This window comes from Amia ocellicauda, chromosome 6 (assembly GCF_036373705.1).
Source record: "Amia ocellicauda isolate fAmiCal2 chromosome 6, fAmiCal2.hap1, whole genome shotgun sequence".
NCBI classification, from domain to species: domain Eukaryota; kingdom Metazoa; phylum Chordata; class Actinopteri; order Amiiformes; family Amiidae; genus Amia; species Amia ocellicauda.
Window position 1 is genome coordinate 17,412,972 of NC_089855.1, and position 24,263 is coordinate 17,437,234.

Below are 24,263 nucleotides of genomic sequence, written 5' to 3' on the forward strand. Positions count from 1 at the left end.
TAAAACAGAGAGTAGGCTTAGAGGACTAACTTTCAATACAAGATACAGACATCACACATAAGTCGTACTATACAATAAGGCATCCAGAATGAAAGCACAATATGTGTAGTTTTTTTACATTTTGCAAATGCACTGCCCTGGTATCCATTCACTTGTAACATCATACATAAGAGTATATTTCCAGTGTTTTTGATTTCCTTATGTTTTGGGAGTTGTTGCCCCCAAAGTTGGGGCCCCCCATTTGCCCCCAAAGAACTGCAAAAGGGAATGGCAATGTCAACTGAAACCTTGGTTTCAAACTCCACATTGAGACCAGCACTTCAGCACACACCCACCAACCCCCCCCCAAAACACACACACACACACACACACACACACACAAAGGGAAGTATACAAAAATAAAGGGCTGTGAGTAGGAGATAGACCTTTGAAAAAATCTAGTTGTGTATGTGTGGTACAATCTACTAACTGCTGTGGCAGGTTATACACTATACTCCTTTAAGAGGTTTGTCTTAATGTGTCTAGTCTACTAACAGCAGAAACACAGTGAACACATGTCACTCTAAGAAAACTTTGAAATAATCACTTCTCTTTTGCCTCTTAAAACTGTACCTGTCAATGAAATAGTATAATCAAATAATATCTGTAATGTTTTACAAATGCTTTTTCTTTCCTGAGATTTGTTTAGCTGTAGTAATTACAAATTGATACTGACCAACATTAAGAAAATATGTGCTTACATGTGAAAAAGGCCAGTTTTTCAATGGAATATGTTTTCAGGAGGACATTTCATTCATTATAAAGTCCTCTTCAGTCCTGCTAAATTGATTACACTGCCACTCACATTCTTATCTGTTCATTCACAGCTTAGTGGAAAGCTGAGAAAACCGCACTCAGAGATTCCTCAGTTCAGCCCAGTGTCTGTCTCCTGAACCAGACTGGTTGGGGCATGTTTATATTATTTTGTAGGGCAAATTAGAATAGTGCTCAGAATAGTGTGTATTTTGTGTCTCCCTGATGTCTGCCTCCGTGAGTGACAGATAAAGCATTACAGAGAGATGACCACAAAGCCACTGATTGAAAGCTGTAATGATCTCAGTGGCATATCTAGAGTGAACGTTATGTTAATATGTGTTACATGTTATAGCATTATGTTAATATAGCTGGTGACCAGTTAATTTTGTATACATAATGAATCTATTGCATGATATTGGACAGACAAAACCATTCCACTCATGATTCAGAGATTGTGTTAAAGACTGCTTTGTGCGTGCACAGATACGGCAAAAGTGTGTTTTCAACGCCTCGTGTCTATAAAATCCTTTCAGCAGCAGAGCTCTTGTAATTATGATTTTGACCTCATGTATGAACTCAGATTACCATTTTTGGGGAGTGCTAATTAAGTTCTAAAATTATATTATTATTGTTATTATTATTATTAAAACTTTGATTGTGAAGATTTTATGTTTTTCATTTTGCAAAGAAATATTATATTATTAGTAGTTTTACTTGAAAAAAATGTTTGATTATATTTTCTTACAGTTGCTATTGGTAGATATCATAGACCTTCCATAGTGATTTCCATAGTACATTTTATATCCATGCAATCTTACATATATTACACACTTTACTATTCACTTGCATGTATATCACATTATTATATTCAGTAGGTGGATCTATATACATTATAATAGCCAAGAAGAAGAGAATATTCCTAATCTTCTCAATTATAGTAACAAAAACTATCCCTGAAACATTTTTTGCAATCAATCAATCAATTAATATTGTCAGCCAATTTTTTTTGAGTGGGAAATTTAAATAAAATAAAAACAGGTTGTATGTACTTTTACATTTTGCTAATGAATTCTTGTGGAATCAAGTTGTACAAGAAGCCTAATGCGTAATTTGATGAGCATACAGTTCAAGCATTAATTTCCAAATTAGCACCCGACTGTTCTTCCTTAATGTGAAACACGTAAAATCATTACAAAGTATCCAGTCTGTCTTTTCAGAAAATTGTTTTGCTGTTATTACATAAGTATTATATATGACAGATATTATTTTAATGATACAAAAGTGAAGGAAATCAATGAATGGAAATCAAAAGGGAATGCAAAAATTAAGGCAAGTGAAAAGAGAAGTAAGAAGATCAGAAAGAAACACAAACAGAGGAGAATAAATAAGGAAGGATCACATCTTAACCTGCCAGAATTCATTACATCTAGTATATCTACTGGTCCTTTTAGTTATTTCACAGATATTCTCAGTAAAAACAGCTTCCAGACGGTTTCCAATGTTGTTAGAGAGCAATGTACCTCCAGCATTAAATCTCCTCTGCCTTGCCTTCTGTACCTAGTGTTTGTGACATCCCAGTTAGTGGGAGGTCTGACTAACTGAAAGAAGGCAGTCAGCAAGAAATCGCAAGCCTGCTAGAGTGAGAATTCCCTCTCTGAAGGTAGCTTACATTACTTGCAGTGAAAATGTTCCTCTGGCAGTTCGTGAAGATTGTTTCTAATAACATATTGTGCTTGAAAAAGACAGCGATCCAGCAACACAGTTTACTTGAAGATAAGTGCTGTACAAGGACTTGCTTTGCTGCCTGCAAATATTTAATTAGCCTTCCGTTGTAAAAGGCAACTCTACTCTACAGTATTTAAAGGATTGCTAAGGACCACATCAAGAGCCTGGAAGGCAAAGAGGTCAGACAACAACCACCTTGACGAACAGATTAATTTCTGACCTAGTTTTTTTATTTCTTTTTTAGTAATCAATTACTCTGGATAATGTTGCTTTTGTCTTGTTTTGAAGAAGCAGCTGAAGTGTAAGCCACTGTTTCCACGAGCCATGCAGCTACAAAAAGAAAGGAAGACTGTCACACAGAGCAGTGGCAGCTCTCAGAGACAGACTATGGACTTCATCCTTCTTGGAACCCTGCGTTTCCAGCAAGCGTACTAAATTGTTTCGATCCCTGGATCAGTTAGGATACACTGGAAAACAACAGAATTTCTGTGATTGATGCACAGTTCCCTCTTTTTCTGCAAGCAAAACAAAGTTATTTGGTTTCTGTTCAATGCAACTGGATTTTCATTTTGTGCAAAAAACGAGCAACGGTATATTTTAAAAAGGCAGAGAGAACATATATAGTTTTAGAACTGTTTATTTCTTGTTTTTTGTTTCATTTTTTTGACGTTCTGTGTTTGTGCATATTTGATGTATGTTTTTTTTGCCATTCAGAACCATGTTACACATACAGTGGAAAGATTACAAATATCTTCTGTGTGTAGGATTATGTTAATAAGATATTAAGAATCATGCCTTTTGGGGATATGTGGAACCCTTCAGTGTTCTCAGAGCTTTGCAGTGTGGCTTTTCATAGGGCTGTTGTCCGAGTCCTGTGAGAGAATGACCTAAACCAGCATCCATGGGCTTTTCCTTTTGTATTTCTTCATGGAATTCAGGAATAACTGCTTGAGTCTGGCTTTTGTCGGTGATAAAGGGGCAAAGATGGGCACACCAAGGCAAGCCAGGAAAGTACAGGTTCATGGTTCCTCCTTGTCCTTCTCGAGGTAACAAACTCTTGATTGGCCTCTTCTGTTAAGTCTGCATGAGAACTATCCAGTTCAGAAAAAAATGAACTTTTCCGAGGTGAGCAGGAACAGCTCTAACCTGACGGCCCTGTCTTTTGCCCCCCTGAACCTGGACCACAGGTTGCCCAAGTCAGAGGGCCTCCTGGGGAAAGCCAACACTTCCCACGCCTGCAACAGGAGCATGGGCACCGAGAACCTGTCGGAGCTGTCATGTACAGAGGGCCTGGCCCAGCAGTGCTTCTCCTCGGTCTCCCCCATGGACAAGAACTGGCCTGCTCTGCTCACCATCATCGTCATCATCCTTACCATCGCCGGGAACATCCTAGTCATCCTGGCGGTGTCCTTGGAGAAGAAGCTGCAGAATGCCACCAATTACTTCCTGATGTCTCTGGCCATCGCGGACATGCTGCTCGGTTTTCTGGTTATGCCCGTCTCCATGCTCACCATTCTTTACGGTAAGCCCGCCAAATTTAGCACCAGTCAGTACTGCCAGACACAGGTTACTGTTTTTGACCCTGAGCTTGAATGCAAAGACCCACATACATGAACCAGCAGGTCATGGCTATCTTAAAACATAGCTATAAATCTTGCTATATCTTAATGAAATATGTATGTGCAGGTCTTTACTCCGTAGGGGTATGGACTACCACAAACAAGAACATTAGGATGATTAGTGACTGCTTTAGACAGATGTTTTCTTTTAAAATATTAAAAAGCTGCTATATTTGTATTCTTATTTTGGTTGTATTTACAGCCATCCCTATCTCATGCTACTCAGTCTCATTTTGTGACGGGGACTGTAGAACTTGTTTGCCTTGTTATGTACATTCCTCGTCCTTTACCACTCTTAGTCTGACCCTGTGGTAATTATTGGTTATACCGTCAGTATTCTCTGCAGAATTCTAAATGTCAGACTGTGTTCCCTTTAATAGTAATCATCCTAGTATTAAGCAGCTAGGCTCATTTGCATGAAAGACAACCAGTGTAGAACATCAGTCTTAAGGTGATGTTCGTTATTTTAAGAAAGAAAAAACATATATATCAAAATATTTATATAAATATATGATTTTAACTATTAAACTGCTGTGCTGTTCAAAACATTCAAATCCCTCAAAGTTCCCAGCACATTCTATGTTCATTTTCTGTAGCATTTTGACAGATTACAGTTCCTTCATAAAATAATTTAAAATGTCTTATTTAAGGAAGGAATCTGGGATGATGTGTTCACATATTGAATGTTCATTAGGTTTGATGGTATATATAAAAAATACATACATTAATAAATGTACTCTCATAGAAAGTTATGAGGCAAGCTTTAAATCTTACTGAAATGGAAGAAACTGAAGAATAATTTGAGTAAACTCTTGATTTGTATAATGTATTCATTTTTTATGAAAATGGCATCTATAGTGTAACCTCATATTTGTGTCTAATACAAAATTCAATAGGTTGATTTTAATTTGTGAAACAATTGCATAAATTAACCTGATATACAGGAGGCAAATGCAATTGGTCCATTTAAATTAGCAATGTATGGTCAAAGACTGTGAATATTTTAATGTTTTCTAATACACGGCAGGGTTTTTTCAGGAACAACAGAGCTTATAATATGAGGTTGTGGCTTAAGTTTAATAGCTTTGTGAATTCAGATATACTTCTATTATAATACAAGTGTAAAAGCACACTTATGTGACATGTACAAACAAACTTAAATAACAGTGTGTTATGTGGTGTTCCTGCATAGAGTGGTGACACAGAAAAGGAAATTGGAAAGCTATTAGGCACAGGTAGTGTGTGAGAAACACAGAGACAAGTAAAGAGGTATTTAAGAGACAGATTAAAAGGCAACACAAAGAATCCTTATATGTGTATATTACACAGCAGCATATATAAATGTGTGGTTTAAAAAGTTGATCTTTGCATTATTCATCAAGGTTACATCATTTTTACGAAAGTCTCTTGTATCCAATTGTCAGTATGTTCTTCCAGCACCCTAGATATTTCTCCAGACACCTGTGTACAAAAAACATGTTGTCTTAATGGGAGCTGTGGTAGAGGGGTTTTAATAGGCAGCTCTGCAAACAACACAGAAGAGTGTTTGTGTAAGAGTTGTCGAGATTTACAGCAGCAGGCAGAGAGCAGACATGTAGGAGATAGCTCTGGATTTTATTATTATACTTACAATAAGATTATTATACAACTGTGTTTGTTGGAATATGAATTTGATTTCCTCAGAGATGGTTATTATAAGAAAGTGGTAATGTGGGGTTTAGCTTGGCACCCTTTTTTCTTGACTTATAGTGTACGCAATAGAGCAATACATATTTAAATTCCATTCCTGCCTCCTTACGATAACTCTAAAATACAATTTTCATCAGTGTACAAATCAAAGCAACTGTCTAGGAGAGTATGTGGGTTTAGTGTTAACGTATAGATTTTTTCTAAGTGTGTTTGTGTGCATTAGCTCTACAGTCCAAAATATCCCCTACTACAGTATCTCAATGGCTCTGGGAGGATCTGTGTATTCAACTCATGCTTTACCTCTCTCTCTCTGTCCGTGTAAACATGTTCTACATCTAACACCTTTCCACTTCTCATTACTGCCTTCTAATTCGTCACGTACGTTTCAATCACCAATGAATGTGACAGTTACGTGTTTATATGTTCATAATCAAGTACTATTGCTCTTTGCCTTCACTGAGGACGAGTGCACATCTTGGTACTCCGCTTTCAATTGTCCCCCCCACCCCCAACCATCATATACACGATTTCCCTCAAAGCCATCTACCACCAATTCAATATCCACAAATAGCTGCAAGTGATTGGACACTTTTAAGCTCGGGGGATGTGGCCCATGTATGGTCAACAGCAGCCCTAGCCCCCTTGACTGAGCTGTCTGAGCTCTCCCCTGTCTTGCACTTGCTTTGCACACCACTTCACTGAAGGGCTAGTTAACAGAGTTTTCCAATTCTTTTAATGAATTTGTGATGCGCAAGGCCAGTAAGTTGTTTCTCATGCTCAATTGCTTTGATCTCGAGCTGCTCAACAAGCTGGCATCATTCACAAATGAAGTCCCCCTGGATGGCATCATTTTTCAAACCACGCTCTGCACTAGCCTCATTTTATGATTTTAGTTTGGTTGTTTTCCAAACTAAATTGGACCACAGCCCAAGAATATCAGGGCAAAAAAATGAATAATATGCTAAAGCTTATTGAAAAACTGCAAAACTGAACTAATAATTTAAGTGGCTTATATAAGCTCCTGGTGGAAATATTACATATTTTTTCCTGCTTCTAAGGGTCCCCACTTATTTTGTAATGCCTTGTTTTTGTGTTTTAGTTTTTTAATTTCAATTGCAGTTTAATGTTTAATCACACATAGTCAAAAAGTTTTCTTGTGCTGGTGTCCAAGCCCTGCAGTACACACATTAGCTTCATAGGAACACAGAAGACATTCTGTTGGTACCGAAAACACTGACACCTGTTGACAACACATCATTGTTTTCACATTTCACACTGTGATGTATACATATCATAGGCATATTAAAACAAGTGGTGATCTTTATAAGATGGTGGTATTATTTTGAAATTACAATAGGAACTTATAGAAGCCCTTAAATAGAAGACAAAGTGAGCATCAAAGTAAAACAAACTGCTTTTAATGTTGTTAATTTAAACATCCCTGTCCTACAGAAAAGAGAAAAAAAAGGCACTGACAGTTTGTGTGGGTGTCATGTGTACCTCATGTTTATGCCTGTGCGCCTTGCGTGTGAGGGTTTGTGTGTAATGAATTACAGTTTCAGCTTGGCACAACATTTATTTTCTCTCCGATTTCTGATGTTTTTGTCTCTAGTAAAAATGCCAGGTTTTGCAGGTCAATATTTACGTTTTGTATGTTGTGGAAATAGATAAGCAAAAAAGCACTTCCCTGGTTAAACAGATAGCATGGTGCTGTCAAATGGACATATCCATTGAAAAGTCAGTTTTTATTACACAACACGGGAAGGGTGCTACACTTAAGTCTGACAGATCGCTTGTTTATTCTGAAACTACACATATCTGGAACAAAGATTCTCTTTAAAATCAATGAAATCGTAATACTCTTATTTAAAAGGACACATTTAAATGGTAATACTTATATGGTTTAGTAAGGATGGGACTCCATCCTCAATAGACAGGCAAAAATCTGTGAGTTTGACCATTGCTGAAATATATGTTTATCCCATGAAGATTCTAGTACATTCTTTCAATATTGCAATGAAACACAAGTGATTATTTATTTGCCTTACCAACAATTGCAAAACGATGCTGTATGGAAGCTGTGTAATTACAAAGCTAATACAGGCACATACGGTGTATTCATACGGTGTAACTTAAGTATGCAAAAATGCACTTATGTTTACAAATAACAAAAGTAGGACAAAACAAACTGTACAAAAGCAGATATCTTTCTTAGACCTTTTACAGCAAAAGAGATAATTAACCAGTAGTGAAACATCCTACATTTTTAATTGAAGGCACTGTGGCTTTTGTATTCCAGTGTATTGCATAAATTAGTTATATTACATTTATAAATATTATCCCCTTTGTAAACATAACATTTATATCTGATAGAAGTGCCATAAACCACTTTACATACAATGACCAAAGGAGTATTTTCCTTTTTAATATAACACCAGTTATGTCTTCCAAATCATATAGTCATAATGCATAGAAATACATTAGTCCCAGACTTTGTATGCTGTTGGCAACCATAAGTCTATGCAGATTTTTTTCATGCACTAGTAAGCAATACTCTTCTTAATGCAAAATGTATTTGTATTAATGTTGCCTTTTAAATAAAAACTTCCAGCAAGAACTTTGGGTTGATTTCAGAAAAGGTATTTGGTTGAATAGATTCTCCATAAGTAAGACAGAAAAGAATTTAAGCCCTTTATTTATCATGCTGTTTTGCTTTCCAAAATTATTTGAAATGTTATGATGGATCTGAGCCCTGATAAAGTAAGTGTTCCTAGGCTGGTTAGAGGCTTTTAATGTAAATGCAAAAAGATACCTTGATCTGTATGAGACAAACGTATTCACCCATGTAAATCAATGCATTGTTATCACTGAGAACTGCATTAGTCCTGTTTACAACATAAAATAGTTTATTTTAATCTGTAATGATCTAATCTGTAGGATATACGAAGAAACATTTGCATCCTTAAAATATACAGAGCCCAATATATTATGAAAACTTGTACATAACTAGCCATACAACATATAAATATAGTGTTCATGTTGATGTTAATAATCTTAAAACTACATACTCTTGATTTCCCCTGGTTTTAGTTTATATCACCCAGTATCACATATGCCAGGCTTCCTTTAAGCAAATACATAACTTCCATACTTGGAATCATTCATTGAAAATGCAGTTTTAGAATGTAGCTTATCAAATAAATCTAACATTTAAATTTACTTTTAGCTATGAAATTGAGGTGGGGAGGGGCCATAGCAATACTCAGTTTTCAGTAAAGTTGACACAGCTTGTAATAGACAGTGTCCTGACAGATGCCCAGTGACACCCATGCTGTTTTCACGTGCGTCTCACAGCCCAGGGATATGGAGGTCTGTCTGAAGAGGCTATGAAAGAGCAACTGTAGTGTGATTCCATCAAAAATTTGAAAAAAACTTTCTAAAAACATCTGAATGTAAGCAAATTAACATAACTGGACAGATGGACATAACCACTTGCTTCAATCTACAGCTTCTAATATTGTATATGTAAAAACATGCAAAACCACAAACAATCTAACATTTGGTTATAGTTAGAAAAATACATTCCTCAGGGGTTAGCCAGTGTAGAATATGGACGCTTCTTGAGAGTTTCAAGCTCTGACACGTTGCTTAAATTGGCAGCTCTGAAAGCTAGTCTGTGCTCAGCTGTATACACTGTAGTGGAGATAAATGAGGCATGTGACCGAATGGTTGGTATCACAATAGGAGGTAGGGAAATGTTTTGTGTGAGTGTGTGTTTGCCCATTAAATGTGACGGCTATCTATCTTTAGAGCATTTACCAGGGAGTTCCATGTCACACCTGTCACTGTGCTTAATCTCTGGAGGAATTACTAGCCCTCATAGGGGACAGTGGTAGATTATCATAAACAATACTCCCCTGTTTGTATATACATATGTGTGCTCTCAAGTGGTGTCCAGTTCAATCTAAATGTGTAACCCAGTGCCCCACTCAAAATACTATTTCACACATTCATTGGAGTGGCTTGATTGGCAGCTGGAGATTTGGTGCAGAAAATCAGGCAGTTGAGCAAATTGAAGTTGCCCATGAATTCTGCAAGGCCTCACTCACGAGGGGCCTGATCTTATATACAAAGTCTCACAGGCAGGCGAGGGGGGCTGTACTAAGCTTTGGAAAGAGTAGGTCGGGAGCGATTGCAGGTTTCTGAAGCAGAACATGTCTTAATTATTTCCTCCTTCTCAGAAACTGTTAACTACCCCAGATTTAGCAACATTTAATGAGCCATTTAACAGTGCTATGAATTCTCTTTTATAGGGGTCGTTCGTGAAGCAATTAAATGATCCCCTGGGGGAAATGAAAAAGTAAAAGTAGATGAGCCAGAGTCAACGGAATGGCTTTTTCATCACCAAATCATAGATCACAGCCAGCGATGAGATCACCTGGCTGGCTCAATGCATAATGCAAGTGCCTGGTCTTTTTTACAGGGACTCATTTTCACTGAAGGGACTATTGTTTTATAGGGTCTACTGATTTTATATATGGTTGATAAGATATCTTTGGTTACCAAACTGTTCATTATCTGTGAATACCTATGCATAAAGATGCTGGGAGTTTCAATGCATAATTTATGAATCCAGGTGATATCGGATTACATTTGTGACAGACTTCATTACAGAAGCAGGTGGGAAATGTGGGAATTAGCTGTATAAATGAATCTTAATCATCTATCAACAGGACAAGTGTTTGTTATTCTTGTTATTAAAACACTTTGGGAGTTGATTGTGTTTCTTTTGTTAATTTGGTTTTGCTTTAATTCACTTTTTTTGCCTGATTTAAAACCATTTATTGTTGTTTTTCATGGATGTGATTTTAGTTTTTGGAAGAGTGATTGCTATTCCTACAGTGGATATCTTTACTAGCTAGAATCTTTTGACTCTGTAAAAGGCAAGAAGAAGAATCTTATAACTGTAACAATGCTGTGGATGTCAAAAATACAAAAATATACATCCACATAAAAGAGTCCCTCTAAATGAAGGAAATTAATAAAACACTTTCCATTCATTAGAGTTCCCACAAAATAGAAAAATACATTACAGTTAGTACAGTTAGGAAATAATACTGAATCTGAAATTCCAGATGAGCTTTATTAACTAGGGAACACTTTACTTGTCAGAGGACTATCTTGCTTTGTCTTTTTCAAAACAAATGTTTTTAGTTTTTTGGTGATATTTGGTGCCTCTGAGGGGTTCTCCTTACTTGCCACCTTTCTTTTAAGAGACATTAGTATTCGTTAATTAGTATGTTTGTGCTTTCATTTCTAGCTTGTAGGTTTTTCCCGCCTAGTGAAACTGAAAGAATATTTTATGTGGAAACACTATCACATGAGGAATCTTTGCCTGTAGGGAAATTCCTTTGCTACAAAACCAAACTTTTCAAACTTTTTTGTGCAAACTTTTGACACTAGGATGAATTGAGTGTAGGATTCATGGATATATGCTTTTCATCTCTATACCACTTTTGAACTAGAGCTTTTGAGCTGAGAGGTCTCAAATTATATTTATTTCTACTATATTTTCAAATATGTGCTTTAGAAATTAAAACTTACTGTTACATACATATATGAGTGTTACTTAATCAAAAACATACATACTACACATACATACATACACACATTTCTGATGTATTTACAGGCAGGGTGTTACAAACCCAAAATCTACTTTTTACAGACAATTTCAGATACATCAGCAATTTTGTTTTCTATGGTTCTGCATATGAATCTGAAATTTTCCACTGCTAGATTTAAATATTCAAAAAATGTGAAAATGAAACAATAAATGAGTGTCACCATAGTTTCAATGTTCCCTCAATCAACCTGCATTTAATGCCTTTTCTGATTTTCTGTTTTACACAGATTCACATTTTTCTGAGAAAAACATTCTGCTGTTGTTCTTGAAATCCCACTTAGAGCCAGTGTAAATCAGTGTGAACCCACTGAGATTAATAGGTTGTAAAAGCAGCCTGCACTTCAAAATGTTTTGTGTGAAAACTTACATACTGAACCAAACCTGCAAATATGTACCACATTAACTAGAGCTTTAGGTTCCCATTGGGTTTCTCCTAATCAAGAAACCTCTTCTTCCTTCAATTGAGAAGCCAAGGTTGCCTGTTGTAAACAAATTAGCAGACCATTATCAGTTCCACGTGAGGCCCAATTGGTGATTTTCATGCAGAGAGAGGATATAAGAAGACTGAGAGGATATAAGCCTATGTGGCATTTTATTATGACCTTGAGGAGGAAAACATTTGTCTGTTTGTCTGTAAATTTTTATAGGAGATGTTCGGTTGCAGAGGAGCCTTGCCCCCACACAATAAAATAATAGTCACCACATTGAGTTTGTCTCTATCATACTAGGGATAGTAAACAACTAAATTATAAAATAAAATAAAAATTCACAAAATAATCACATTTGACTAAAAGGTTGAATAAACAATTAGTCGTATTACTGTGATTCTGACGAGAATGTCTCTCTCCCCATTTTCCTGTACAATATAGACAAATCAATTTCAATTACCTCTCGGCACTAAACCTCTAATGTTAGAAAGGATTATTGGTAATCACCGAGAGTCCAATCAATGTCCAATCTAGTCAGATGTAGTCTAGATCAATGTTGTACCTAAACACAAGCTGGAACTCCACACAGGGGTGGATTTAGACTGGGTTCATGTGGACCAGTCAGGAAATTAAAATCCATTGAGAGTTGGAAGGTTTTTGTTAAATTAAGCCACATTTTGCTGCTGTTTTCATTTGTGAATGATGATCACACAGGTGCACATTTTCTAGGAACTGAAAGAATTCAGTGAACCCGTCCACCTATATACGGCTCTGTGCACCCCTGCCTCAGGGTCAAAGCAAAGTCTGCCAACTGAACTACATCACTTTATCTTTAAAAGTATATATTTTTTTCCATAAGAACTGGACTCTCCAACTAAACCTTCAAAACACCTGTTAAATTGTTTACTTTGTTTACTGTATGATTAAACATATTTTCAATTATTACCTTATTTCTACCTAAATAAAGATGAGTTTTTTGGGATGTTTTGACGCAGTATTTTAGGTACCAGTATTCCAATCACAAACTCCTAACAATACTGATTTTGTATTCTACAGAAGCTATTTTACTTCATGATTATAACGTATAAATAGAACAGGTTTCATCCAGATGTAATTGTGAAGTTAAAGAATATCCCTTCACCCTCAGAAACACACAATTAAATATAGTTTGTGTCTGACTACAGCCTTCACTGTGAAGGAGGAGAATCAATGAATTTCAAACCGTAATGGCAATGACGATCATTTGTTTTGATTTCCCATTACAATTACCATGCTAAAGCAACCCTGGTAGCCCTATAACGAGGAGCACACATTGTTTTTTCTGAATGGTTTTATTGTTTCTCACCATTCTGTTTACACGTAAAGATACTAATAAGAGCTGCGGTGACTGGCTTGTTAGAGGACATGCAGGTCTCACTCAGATCCCTGAGTTGTGCCAGCAGCCCAGGTGACATCATTTCTCTGTACACTCTGTCGCCAGGCTGGGGGCCTTTATTTGTCACACTGAAACAAAACCAATATGACTTCTGTCTCTCTGACTGAAAACTCTGACCTTTCTGTTAAAAATAATTCTAAATATACCTTTCCTGTAATACAGCAAGTGGCATTTTTATTAGGTGGGCTAACATATGTTGCTAGTATTTAGCCAGCCATTAGTAACCAGGATTACATTAGGACATGAACTGCTATCCGTTTTTATAACCGTTATAACAATATATCTTAAAACAATAATCCATAAGCAGCCCCAGGAGAAATCTTTATCTTGTCATTGCTTCCTAGTAAAATCCATAAAATGGCAGTTTAACCCAGATGTGGAATTTATTGGACAATTTGACGGGACCCGAACAGTCACCTAACTCTCATGGGTAATTAGCCCACAAATTCTTGATTATTTAATACACACCATATGAAAAGATTATTAAACATCTTGTCACTCTCCTGAGCTATGCAAAGCATCTAATTTTCCAGTTCAATGTTTTTGTCATTGGCCATAGACGATCAATATCAAATTATTTTTACTTCTTTTGATAAAATTATATTCTGCTTAATGAAGCAGGGTCTGTAGTTGCAAAATATGTATTAATAAGTGGTTATAGTTCTGACATTAGTGGTGTTTATTGCCCTTACTGCATTTTGTTTTATAAACTGTGTGAGGTTAGCTGTGTTTTGCACAATATTTCTGAGAGATGTGAAATCTTACGTATATTGGCTTGATTTAAATTAATTTACTTGGTTAGTTATAACCAGGTTTGTTTTGTCTTGATGCAGAAATTTAGTAAATAGTTTGACTTTGGTAGATAATATAATTGCTCCTTCAGGGACATTAGGTAATATAATTACCTAATAACAACTCGGCAGAAAACATATTTTCTAAACATTTTGCTATATTTATTTTCTTCTGGGAACACTTAATAGTAATGATTTTCATTAGGTGTAAGGGATAGTCTTAAATCGTATAGTGATATTTATGTGACAACAATGCAACTGGTATACTTAAATCCTCTATACTTACTGATCAAATACAAAGGGAGTGAATACCTTGTCCAACTTTGTCTAATTTTCTTTGAAAGATAGAATATCTCTCCATATCCAAGAATAAATAGAAACGTTACGTTGTTCTGAAATCAGATCATTTGAAACAAGCAAAGCAAAATATTCCTAATACCCCCCCGCCCCCCATTGTGTTATAAAAGGTGTTTTTCAGAGTCGACTATCAAGGCATGCGTCAGCAATTTGAATGTCATGGTATATTGGTCCATAACAGGAAAACCTTAGTCCTCCTTTATTAGATTGTCATGATTCCACAGACCCCTGTGTGATATTTCATCTCCCAACCCTGACAAACTTTTTATCCCCTTAACAGCATTTAACTGTTTCTGTGATGTACCTGTTCTGTAATTATGATGCTGATCTTCAAAGTGCTTTTATACTTATGCAAAACTAATTTATAATAAGCATGAGATTTCTTCTTGCTCTGGGCCGTGCAGTGTATAAGAAACTACTTAGCTGAAGATATTTATCTGCATTGTACATAGACTGTAGAGTTAAGGACTTCGGGATTAAGATAAATGAAGGATTTGTGTTTTACCTGCTGTTATTGTTTTTAAGTTGTGTAACACTAATCGAAGGTAAAGATTTGCATAAAGGGATTGTGGTTAATAACAACACCCAACATGGTGTTCTTCAGAATCCTTTACAAATTGCTTATAGTCTAGCCCTCTGTGTTTTGAGTTTTAAATGTGTTTATCCTACAAAGTATATACTTATACCTGATCCTTTAAAATGAATGGGTGGAATCGACAATAGTGAGTTTTGAAGATGCATAAATACACTTCTGGGTTAACTACCTTTCCGGAAACCTGAAAGGGATTCCATAGACATATGATGTACACAAACCATCACATAGAGTGTATGAGTGAACACATACAGCATGAAACTCGATGCTGTTTTGGGGGGATTTTCCATGTCTGCTTTTTAATGTCTGGTACCAAACAATGCATAGTGATTAAAATGTGATTACCATGACAACACGTTCTCAAAACAAGGTTCTTGCAGTCCTTAGAAACTGCTTAGCAAGTCCTTAAGCAGACGCAATCTGAGTTTTCATTAAAACAATCTGCTTCAAGGTTGTTGAGGTGAAGAGATTGTGTATGATCTACATTAATTCGTTTCCTGAGTAATATTTTAAATGTTGAGTGAATGAGTGATGAGTGAAACCACAAGAGTTTACAATGTGCCTGTGGCCTACCTTCTCTTTCTCCTTTTGGCTTCTCAGCACCTTTATAAAGATAAACCAAAAGAAGACTAAATCAAACCTGTCTACCATCTGAGAGCATGAGGTCCTTTACAGCCCTTTTGGCCTTATTCACAACATTTCCTATGATTTAAACTGTTCTTTCTTTCTGTCTCTTCAGGGGAGGGACTAATTCAATACAATTTCTCATCAGTCTTATCCAACAATAGCTGTCAATGTATTACAGTTTTTCATCAGATGACTCACAATACAAGTGACCCATGAATGTTTAGATCTGAATTTCTCTTAATTCACATTGGATTTGATGAGAGAATTCTTCAGTCACTCTCTCTGAAGTAATCTGAAGCATGTGAAGTATAGTTAAATGAAGAACAGATTTTAAAGGGTGGTTATTTCCCCAATTCTGGAATACACAAAATGATTTAAATAAACAGTATGGGTAACAACCAGTGGAATATTAAAACAATGTCAATAAAAATGCATAGAATATAAAATAACAGATAAAAGAACTGCTAGGATGGGGCAATACATTAGGACCATCATCTTAAATATGAGTGACACGGATTACTGTTCACGAGTCTATATTATTAATGCAGAGAGCATTTAAAGTTTTAAAATAGATACAAACTGATTCTTGCTACACACTGAAGCATTATACACACTGGCTCATAGACCATGCTGGCAGTCTTCCATTTTCAAAATCCATTTTCAAATTTAATGAAAATATGAAAGGAAACAATCATAAATAGACTTGCGGGAGATACACGGTTAGTAAAAATCCACACTTGGTATAGAGACTTGTATAATAGAGACTTAGTAACCATATTTGATTGGTTTAGGATTCTTGACATTAATATAGTGTAATACACTTTAGCCTTCATTCATATGGGCAAGTGAAAGCCAGGGAGCACACTATAAGAATAATTGGTTTCTTAGTCAGAAATGGACAGGCTTCTGGTAGTCAGCATGTTTTTACAAAACATTTTATTTCTCTCCAGCTTTGAGATTAATGCACTTGCCAGTATTCACTGTGAAATGTATATAGTTTATCCTATCATGCATTCCTACATTTCTGCTTTGCTAGGTCTGCACTGACCTGTGCTGTCCTGTTAAAGAAAGTTGCCCAAGACAGTTCAATTAAATGGAACCTACCACATACAGCAACTTTTTATTTCATTTAAATGACATCACACACACAGTTTCAGTCTCAGTGATTGGTTGCAGCATACCAGATACAGTTACATAACTTTAGTTTCAGAAGTGGGGGGGGGGTGCATTCAATGTGAATCCGATGGTGCTGGTGGGGGATGCTGCCGAGTTGTAAAGCGACGGGGGTGCTGTGATTCTCATAGACTAGTTATGGAGATTGTGTAGATTCAGTGAAAGTGTTAAATGTAATCATTGCTATAGTTGGACCAGCTTTTTGATCAGGGTATCTTCATAAAGTGTATCATAATGTATGAGAGATTTGACTTACAGGTGCAGACTCACTGCTGATGTTCAACCAACACTCTCCCAGTGTGTCTTACTTATCTAGGACAGAACATTTTTTGCCTGCAGCCTAGGAAGAGCTGGGATACTAGTAATAACTGAATTAAGGATTCTTCTCATTGTGTCTTGCTGTTGAACATTTATCTTTCATTCAAAGGAAAGGGGGAAGGATTGTTTGATGATAATGGGCATTTTTTAAGTCATATTAATGCATATCTGTCTACAAACTGTTCTCATTACTGTCACCACCACGTTTTGAAGAACCCTCTGACAGCTTGAGTTAATTCTCTATTAGATATTTATTAATATGTACTCCTTTATTTCTTTAATACTTAATCAAGTATTTTGTCATCTTCATAACCTTGTATATAGAGCATTCAGATGCCTTCATTGTCAAAATTCTATAAACATGCGGTGACTAAAAAGGTCTAACTTTTTAATATCACAGTTTATGAAATATTTACACTCTCAATATCGTTAATCTCAAACTCCTAAATTACATTTTTGGTTCCATTATCAGCTGTTTTCAATGTTTTCATTATGTATGTACACTAATGTGGATTGAAGGACAGATCCTCTCCTTGCTGCTTCTCTGAGATGCAAAGACCTTTTTGCAGCAGGGTGTGTCAGAGAACAATTACCACGTGTTCACCTTTCTGCTTTGCCTCCAGTGCTCACAGTGAAAAACAGGTTGAAGGTCTGTTTACTGTTTTCTCCTACATGTCATTGTGTTACAGGTGAATGTCTAAAACTATGTCACCATCTGGCAGCTCAAAAAATGCAACAGGTTCATAGGTTGTGAGCATAAGTTTGAATTCTTTTCTTTTGCAGATCATAATTTTTCCTTTTATAGAGCTAGTGCTGTTTTTAGAATTGTTGTATACATGGGTACCTGGCTGTGAGTGTTACTTTGGATGAAAGCATCAGTCAAATAACTTTTAATAATTAGACAATTTTGTTGATGCATTAAAGAACAGTTCAGAATAAATGTTTCCATAATGTGAATTCCACTACTGTGACAGACATCAGTCTAGCTGGGTCTTAGGCATCACAGGCTTCATTACTTGAGGGATTTGTAATCTTTGCATTGTGCCCTTTGTTTGCTGTGTGCTCCTGGTATGTTTGTGACCTTAGGCAGGCCTTTGAGACTGGAAAAGACGGCATGCTGGGATAGCTGGTGTCCCTCTCCTGACAATTGGCCCGAACTGTAGGAGACAACTGGGTGACCAATAATGTTACCTGTTCATATCGGGGCAAAGATACCGATGTCAGCTTATATTCGGACAGCATATATCTGCCATTGTAGCACTTGCATCTGTCAAAAAATGAAAGAAGAGGAACTATTTGATTTGGTTCCTTTGTCGACTGACCGATGATAGTGAGACTATTGTGTTTCTGCTGACCTCAGCATGTCACCATGATCCATTGTACATATTCATTAGATTTTTCTTTTTTAAATTAGTAACGGCTATAAATATCCGTAATGGAGTAATCCAATCCATTTTCAGTTACATATTTCCATTTTAAAAGCAAATTGCTTCGATTGTCTGTCACTGCTCGTCTTGTAATTGCAATGTGCAATATTTTTGGTTACAAAAGCTTTAAAAAGGCGATTCACACATTTAATGGAAATGGAAAATCTGTTAGTAATGCTTTGAAAACCGATTCCTGCACAGCACTGATAAAGATAGATGTAGAATCATCATTCAAATACAGTAAGCCTATTTAATATGAGATAGTACAGGTAAGAACTGAACTACTTGGGGAATGCAGATTATAGTGCTTTATGGGGGTGAGATATAAAGAAAAGTAAATTACAGTATATTAACTTTGTACTATAGTGTGCATTGTACATGTGTACAGTTTTAATTCTTTTGCACTTTCACAAGCACACACTTATTACATTTAATGTAAGCCTCTGAGTGAAGTGCAAAACACTAGTACCACTTCAAGAGTAGAGTATTTACTATTATGTGGTTTTGTTATACAAAAAATAAAATGGTGTAACGACCATTAACTTGCAGTACTATTTAAACATCATTAACACCGAACTAAAATGTCCCTAGACAAAAACCATAAAGAGGATAATCTGATCACTTTTTCTCAGTAGCCTTGGAATTGTATTTAAATAAAGAAAATCCAAGAACGTCAGATGTGTATTATTTGCATGTTCTGTAGTTTCTTCCAATGTATTTTTTATTTATTTATTTTTTAGCAGATTTAGTAATTGCCTCTTCTTGTCTGGCAGGATATATCTGGCCATTGCCTTCTATACTGTGTCCAATCTGGATTTACCTGGATGTGCTCTTTTCAACGGCATCCATCATGCACCTGTGCGCGATCTCTCTGGATCGTTACATTGCCATCCGGAACCCCATCCATCACAGCCGCTTCAACTCCAGAACAAAAGCCTTCATGAAGATAATTGCAGTGTGGACCATATCTGTCGGTAAGAATGCCTAATATTTCACGCGCCAGTGTGAACCCCTTAGAAAAAAAAACACTCAATTTCAGTGTTACGAAAACCCATGTCATTAAGAATAAAAATGGAACGTTAGGCCAGACTCAAAGGTTATTTTCTGATAAAGGCAGATGCAACACTGCCAATTCGCATATAAAATGGCAAAGTAAGTGGAAAGATAACAAGCCTGCATCGCCTAAAAGGTTACACAAGCACGTTCATGACAACATTTTTTTTTTTTTTTTGGAGCTTTACAACCATCTCCTGTGCAACTGACAAAAGGGATCAGAGCTTGGAGGTCTCATCCCCTGCCCACCTCTGTGTGACAAAGAGGCCATTTGTATGCCTCTCTCCTGTTTTCAGACTGTTAGAAGAAAAAATAAATGTTGAAAAAAATATTTATATATAAATTAAATGTGAAATAAAACTTTTCTGAATTATGTTTTGATTGATTGTTTGTTTTGCTAAATTAAACCAACAATGATAATACCAGTAAAATAGATTTTTCCTGGACAAGTAGCTTTCCATCTGAAAGTGAGAGTATTGTGACAGGCTTTAGTAAAGTGACCAAAAGCTTTCTGGATGGTATGAAAGGAGATCTGCAGACTGGAGATATCGATGACAAACATTACGTGCACGGCAGTAATTGCTTCTCAGAATTGGGACGGGTTTTAAAAGCATGCTTTGCTGTCTTTTCCATAATGTAGGCAGAACAATGAAACCATGAAAAGGCCCAAGTGCCGATCGCTGAGCTGGATTCCAGCTGATAATGTCAACAGTACTCGATGAAGGCAAAGTGACTGTGCCGCTAATGCAGTACAATCTGTTAGCACACAATGCTGGAGTGCAGACCAAGAGGTCACCCCTTTTAACTCTATAATGCGTATATAACCTGACTATCTCCAGTCAAGGGGGTTCTTCTTTCAAATACATGACTCATCACTGGTTTCAGGCACGCTTTTTGGCCTCTCCTGCGAGCAGCACAATCAAATTAAAAGCATTACTCACTTCGCAGTATTTCTGTCTTAGTCACTAACTCATTGTTTTCACCTGAAACCGTGAAATGTAGACTTTGTGTTGGAAGTGATTGCATGAGCCAGAGGTATAGATAAACTGACCCTGGTATTTCTACTTGGCAGGCAAATGGCCAAATACACAAATTCAGCATCCGTGGTACTGACTGACTTATCTTAATATGAAATAGCCGAGTCATAAACTATACACTGTTTGAGTAATAAAGACCTGAAGAGCGGCATCATTGTTTACAACAATTACAATACAATATCTGTATTTCAGAGTGTGATCTTTGTTTGTGTGGGTGATACAAATATGCTGGTAATACAAGAAGTAATATTACAAGCAAAATATTGTAGTGAACTGGGTATTTCGATTTGATTGAAAAGATGAAACAAAGAAACAAACTGAATTGCCTGCATTCTATTTGATTTTGATGTAATGGAACTTTCTATAACCCCATTTGTACTGTAACAGGCTCTTTTCATTTTCATTATTGTGGCTAGTGAAATAATATTCTGAAATGAATGGATTTCACAATCGCAGGAAATATGTCCTAAGTAAATACAGCTGAAGGGTTCAACTGAGAGTTCAGCTGGACCAAACACTGTCCGGCTCTACATTACATGACAAATCAATGACACTCAATCATATGGTAGTGATAGAATAGTATATATATGCTTCACTCCAAGGGGGTGGAAATTTCAAGACATTTTAATCAATATCAGAACTGTTTATTCCTGCCAGATGTATGTTTTGAGCACAACATGTTTATCTCATGAAAGCAGTCTTAACGGTATTGTTTTTTTTTTTGTGGCAGAATCACCTCATTTTCTACATTTCTTCCTAGCAATCACAGGAATCACAGCTGCAGTGCAATGTGCTTAAAAAAGACTAAACTAAAAATAAAAATAAAAAGGGTGGTTAAGGATGATAAGACACCAGAGGACATGAAAGATGGCCGAGCGTAACTCCCTGCTGCTCTGCTTCTGTAGAGTTTAATTGGATAAATAGGAGAGATTAAAGAAAGCTCAATTTTTCTGCATACATAATTGATCTGTTCCCCTGGAGCACTATCATTACTACAGAGCAGACCTTAGGATATGGAGGCTGCTGTCCCATTGAGAGTTGCAGGCGAGTTCAGATGGGCTGTTTACTCCTGTTACTCTGAGCCCTACTGGAGGACTGCGGTGCCTTGCTCAGAACAAAAGAGTACCCAGATATCTCTTACGTTGACTTTTCGTTGAGCATTTATAATTTAATAACTATAACTTTATGGCAGTTGATGTTTTCTGCACTATAATGATGGCAGCGAGTCCCTGACAATCAGATTGCACAGCACAACTTGATCGCTGTAAATTACTTCAACTATTAATTAGAACTACTTTTTATTTTTCTGTTTATTTAATTTCTCTCAGTTAACAGCTGTTAAAGTTGTGTTCATACCTAAATATACCCTGATTATTTTTTTTCATACTTTTAACTTAGAACTGAAGGAATTAATGTCATTTTGACAGCCTAATTCACATAGAAGAAATAAAACATAAGGCAACTGTACAATAAATTCAAATATAAAGCATATAACTTTCACATTACAACACCATATAATGTACATACTTTAATGATATATGCTTCTCATGTGATGTACATCAGTGTCAGGATGCTAAAAAAAGACCTTGTAATTAGGCAATAAAAAGAGGGATTTATCTGTAATCTCAATTTAAAACCATGAAATCCACTAACCCTGAGAGATGAATCCATTTTAAATACAGCACTGGATGTGCACATAGACCTGGCAGAAAGATTAAAGGAGGCATTTTCCACCTTTCTTTTTTTTCATCCACAATGAAGACTGTCATGTTAACACATCAAAATAAATAGCAAAATTAAAAATAACTTTGAAAAGAACACAGTGCTGTGAATGCTTAACAGGTCTGCTGCTGTGTGGGTGTACAACGTTAGAGCAATATTTATACTGTGTGCTTGACAAGGTGGTGCTACTTAGCTTTTTTAATTTGTCAGGAAAAAAATGACTTCCATCTCTCTTTTCCTGGGCACACGATGAATGAGTGATGAGTGAATGATGAGTGCAGTGTGTTAGAAGGAAGGCCTGAGCTGATTGGAGGGGAATGAAATCTGTTGTGTAGAAATGGAGGATTGCCAGTTTCACCTGGCTATGTATAAACACCTGGACTGGTTTCCTAGGTTGTCAGTTTTTTCACAAGGAAGATTCATGTACAGCCATAGACGCTATTTAGTGCTTCACAGTTTTTTTTATCATTCTGTAATGACAGGGACTTTTAGTGTATTGTGTGAGATATAACATTAAGGCAAACTCAATAGAAACCAAAACACTGCAGACAGTTCACCTTGTTAGTATCTGTAGCTTAGTGATAAGCCATCTGCCCTTATAACATGCTTATAACTGCTTATATGCCCTCTACTTATATATCTTTAAAAAACAATTGTCCACTATATCAAATCCAGTAAAATGCACTAATTATCCCCAAATCCCCAGACAAAATATATTAAACTCTTTATTAAAAACTAAACATGTTCTGTTCCTTATTTACAGGGATATCCATGCCTGTCCCAGTGTTTGGCCTTCAGGATCCCTCCAAGGTTTTCAAGGATGGCAGCTGCTTCCTGACAGATGACAAATTTGTTCTCGTGGGCTCATTTGTGGCCTTCTTCATCCCCTTGACCATCATGGTGGTCACCTACTTCCTTACAATCCACGCCCTTCAGAACGAGGCCACCATGTGCTTGGATGAACTGGTTCCCAAGACCAGGTGGACGTCTTTCAGTTTTTTGCAGCAGAGCTCTCTGTCCTCCGAAAAACTGTTCCGCCGCTCGCTGAGTCGAGAGACAGGCCTGTATGGGAGGAGGTCAATGCAATCTATCAGCAATGAGCAGAAGGCCTCCAAGGTCCTGGGGATTGTGTTCTTCTTGTTCGTGGTCATGTGGTGCCCGTTCTTCATCACCAATGTGCTGGCTGTCATCTGCAAGGACACGTGTGACCCAGACATCATCGGAGGGCTCCTCAACGTGTTCGTATGGATTGGCTATTTGTCTTCTGCAGTCAACCCTCTTGTTTATACGTTGTTCAACAAGACGTACCGCTCTGCTTTCTCACGCTACATCCATTGTCAGTACAAGGAGGAGAAGAAGCCACTGCAGCTCATACTGGTGAACACTCTGCCTCCATTGGCTTACAACTCCACACAACTTCAGCTGGGAGACATGGGCCCCTTGAAGAACGGCAGGCGAATGGGAGGAAAAGACTACTCTTTGGTTGCCATAGGAATTAATAATTTTAATACTTCAAAACCCAGTGCAGGGCAGGCCAATGAAAAGGTGAGCTGTGTATAACTGTGAGCTTTTTCCCCCTTATAATAAAGACAGAAACCATGGCAACTACTAGCGTTTCTCATAAATTATACTTAACATTCATCAAGGAGAGGGCCTGGATAACAGTGCTCTGAGAGGAGCTTTGGCAGCACAGCCAGCAGAGAGCACTTGAAGAACTCTTTTATACTGTTAAGAAATCATAATTGGATGAAAAGATGCAGAAAAACACTTGGAAATGTGGTCAGGATTTTTA

General features: G+C 36.8%; 1 protein-coding gene across 1 annotated transcript; it reads left to right on the forward strand.

Moving 5' to 3' along the window:
- The first annotated feature begins 2,434 nt into the window (after positions 1 to 2,434).
- On the forward strand, positions 2,435 to 24,263 carry LOC136751102 (5-hydroxytryptamine receptor 2A-like). The gene is made up of 3 exons (XM_066706404.1): positions 2,435 to 4,042; positions 19,433 to 19,633; positions 23,235 to 24,263. Exons 1-3 carry the CDS (start codon positions 3,631 to 3,633, stop codon positions 24,029 to 24,031), a joined length of 1,410 nt encoding a protein of 469 aa, XP_066562501.1. The 5' UTR covers positions 2,435 to 3,630; the 3' UTR covers positions 24,032 to 24,263.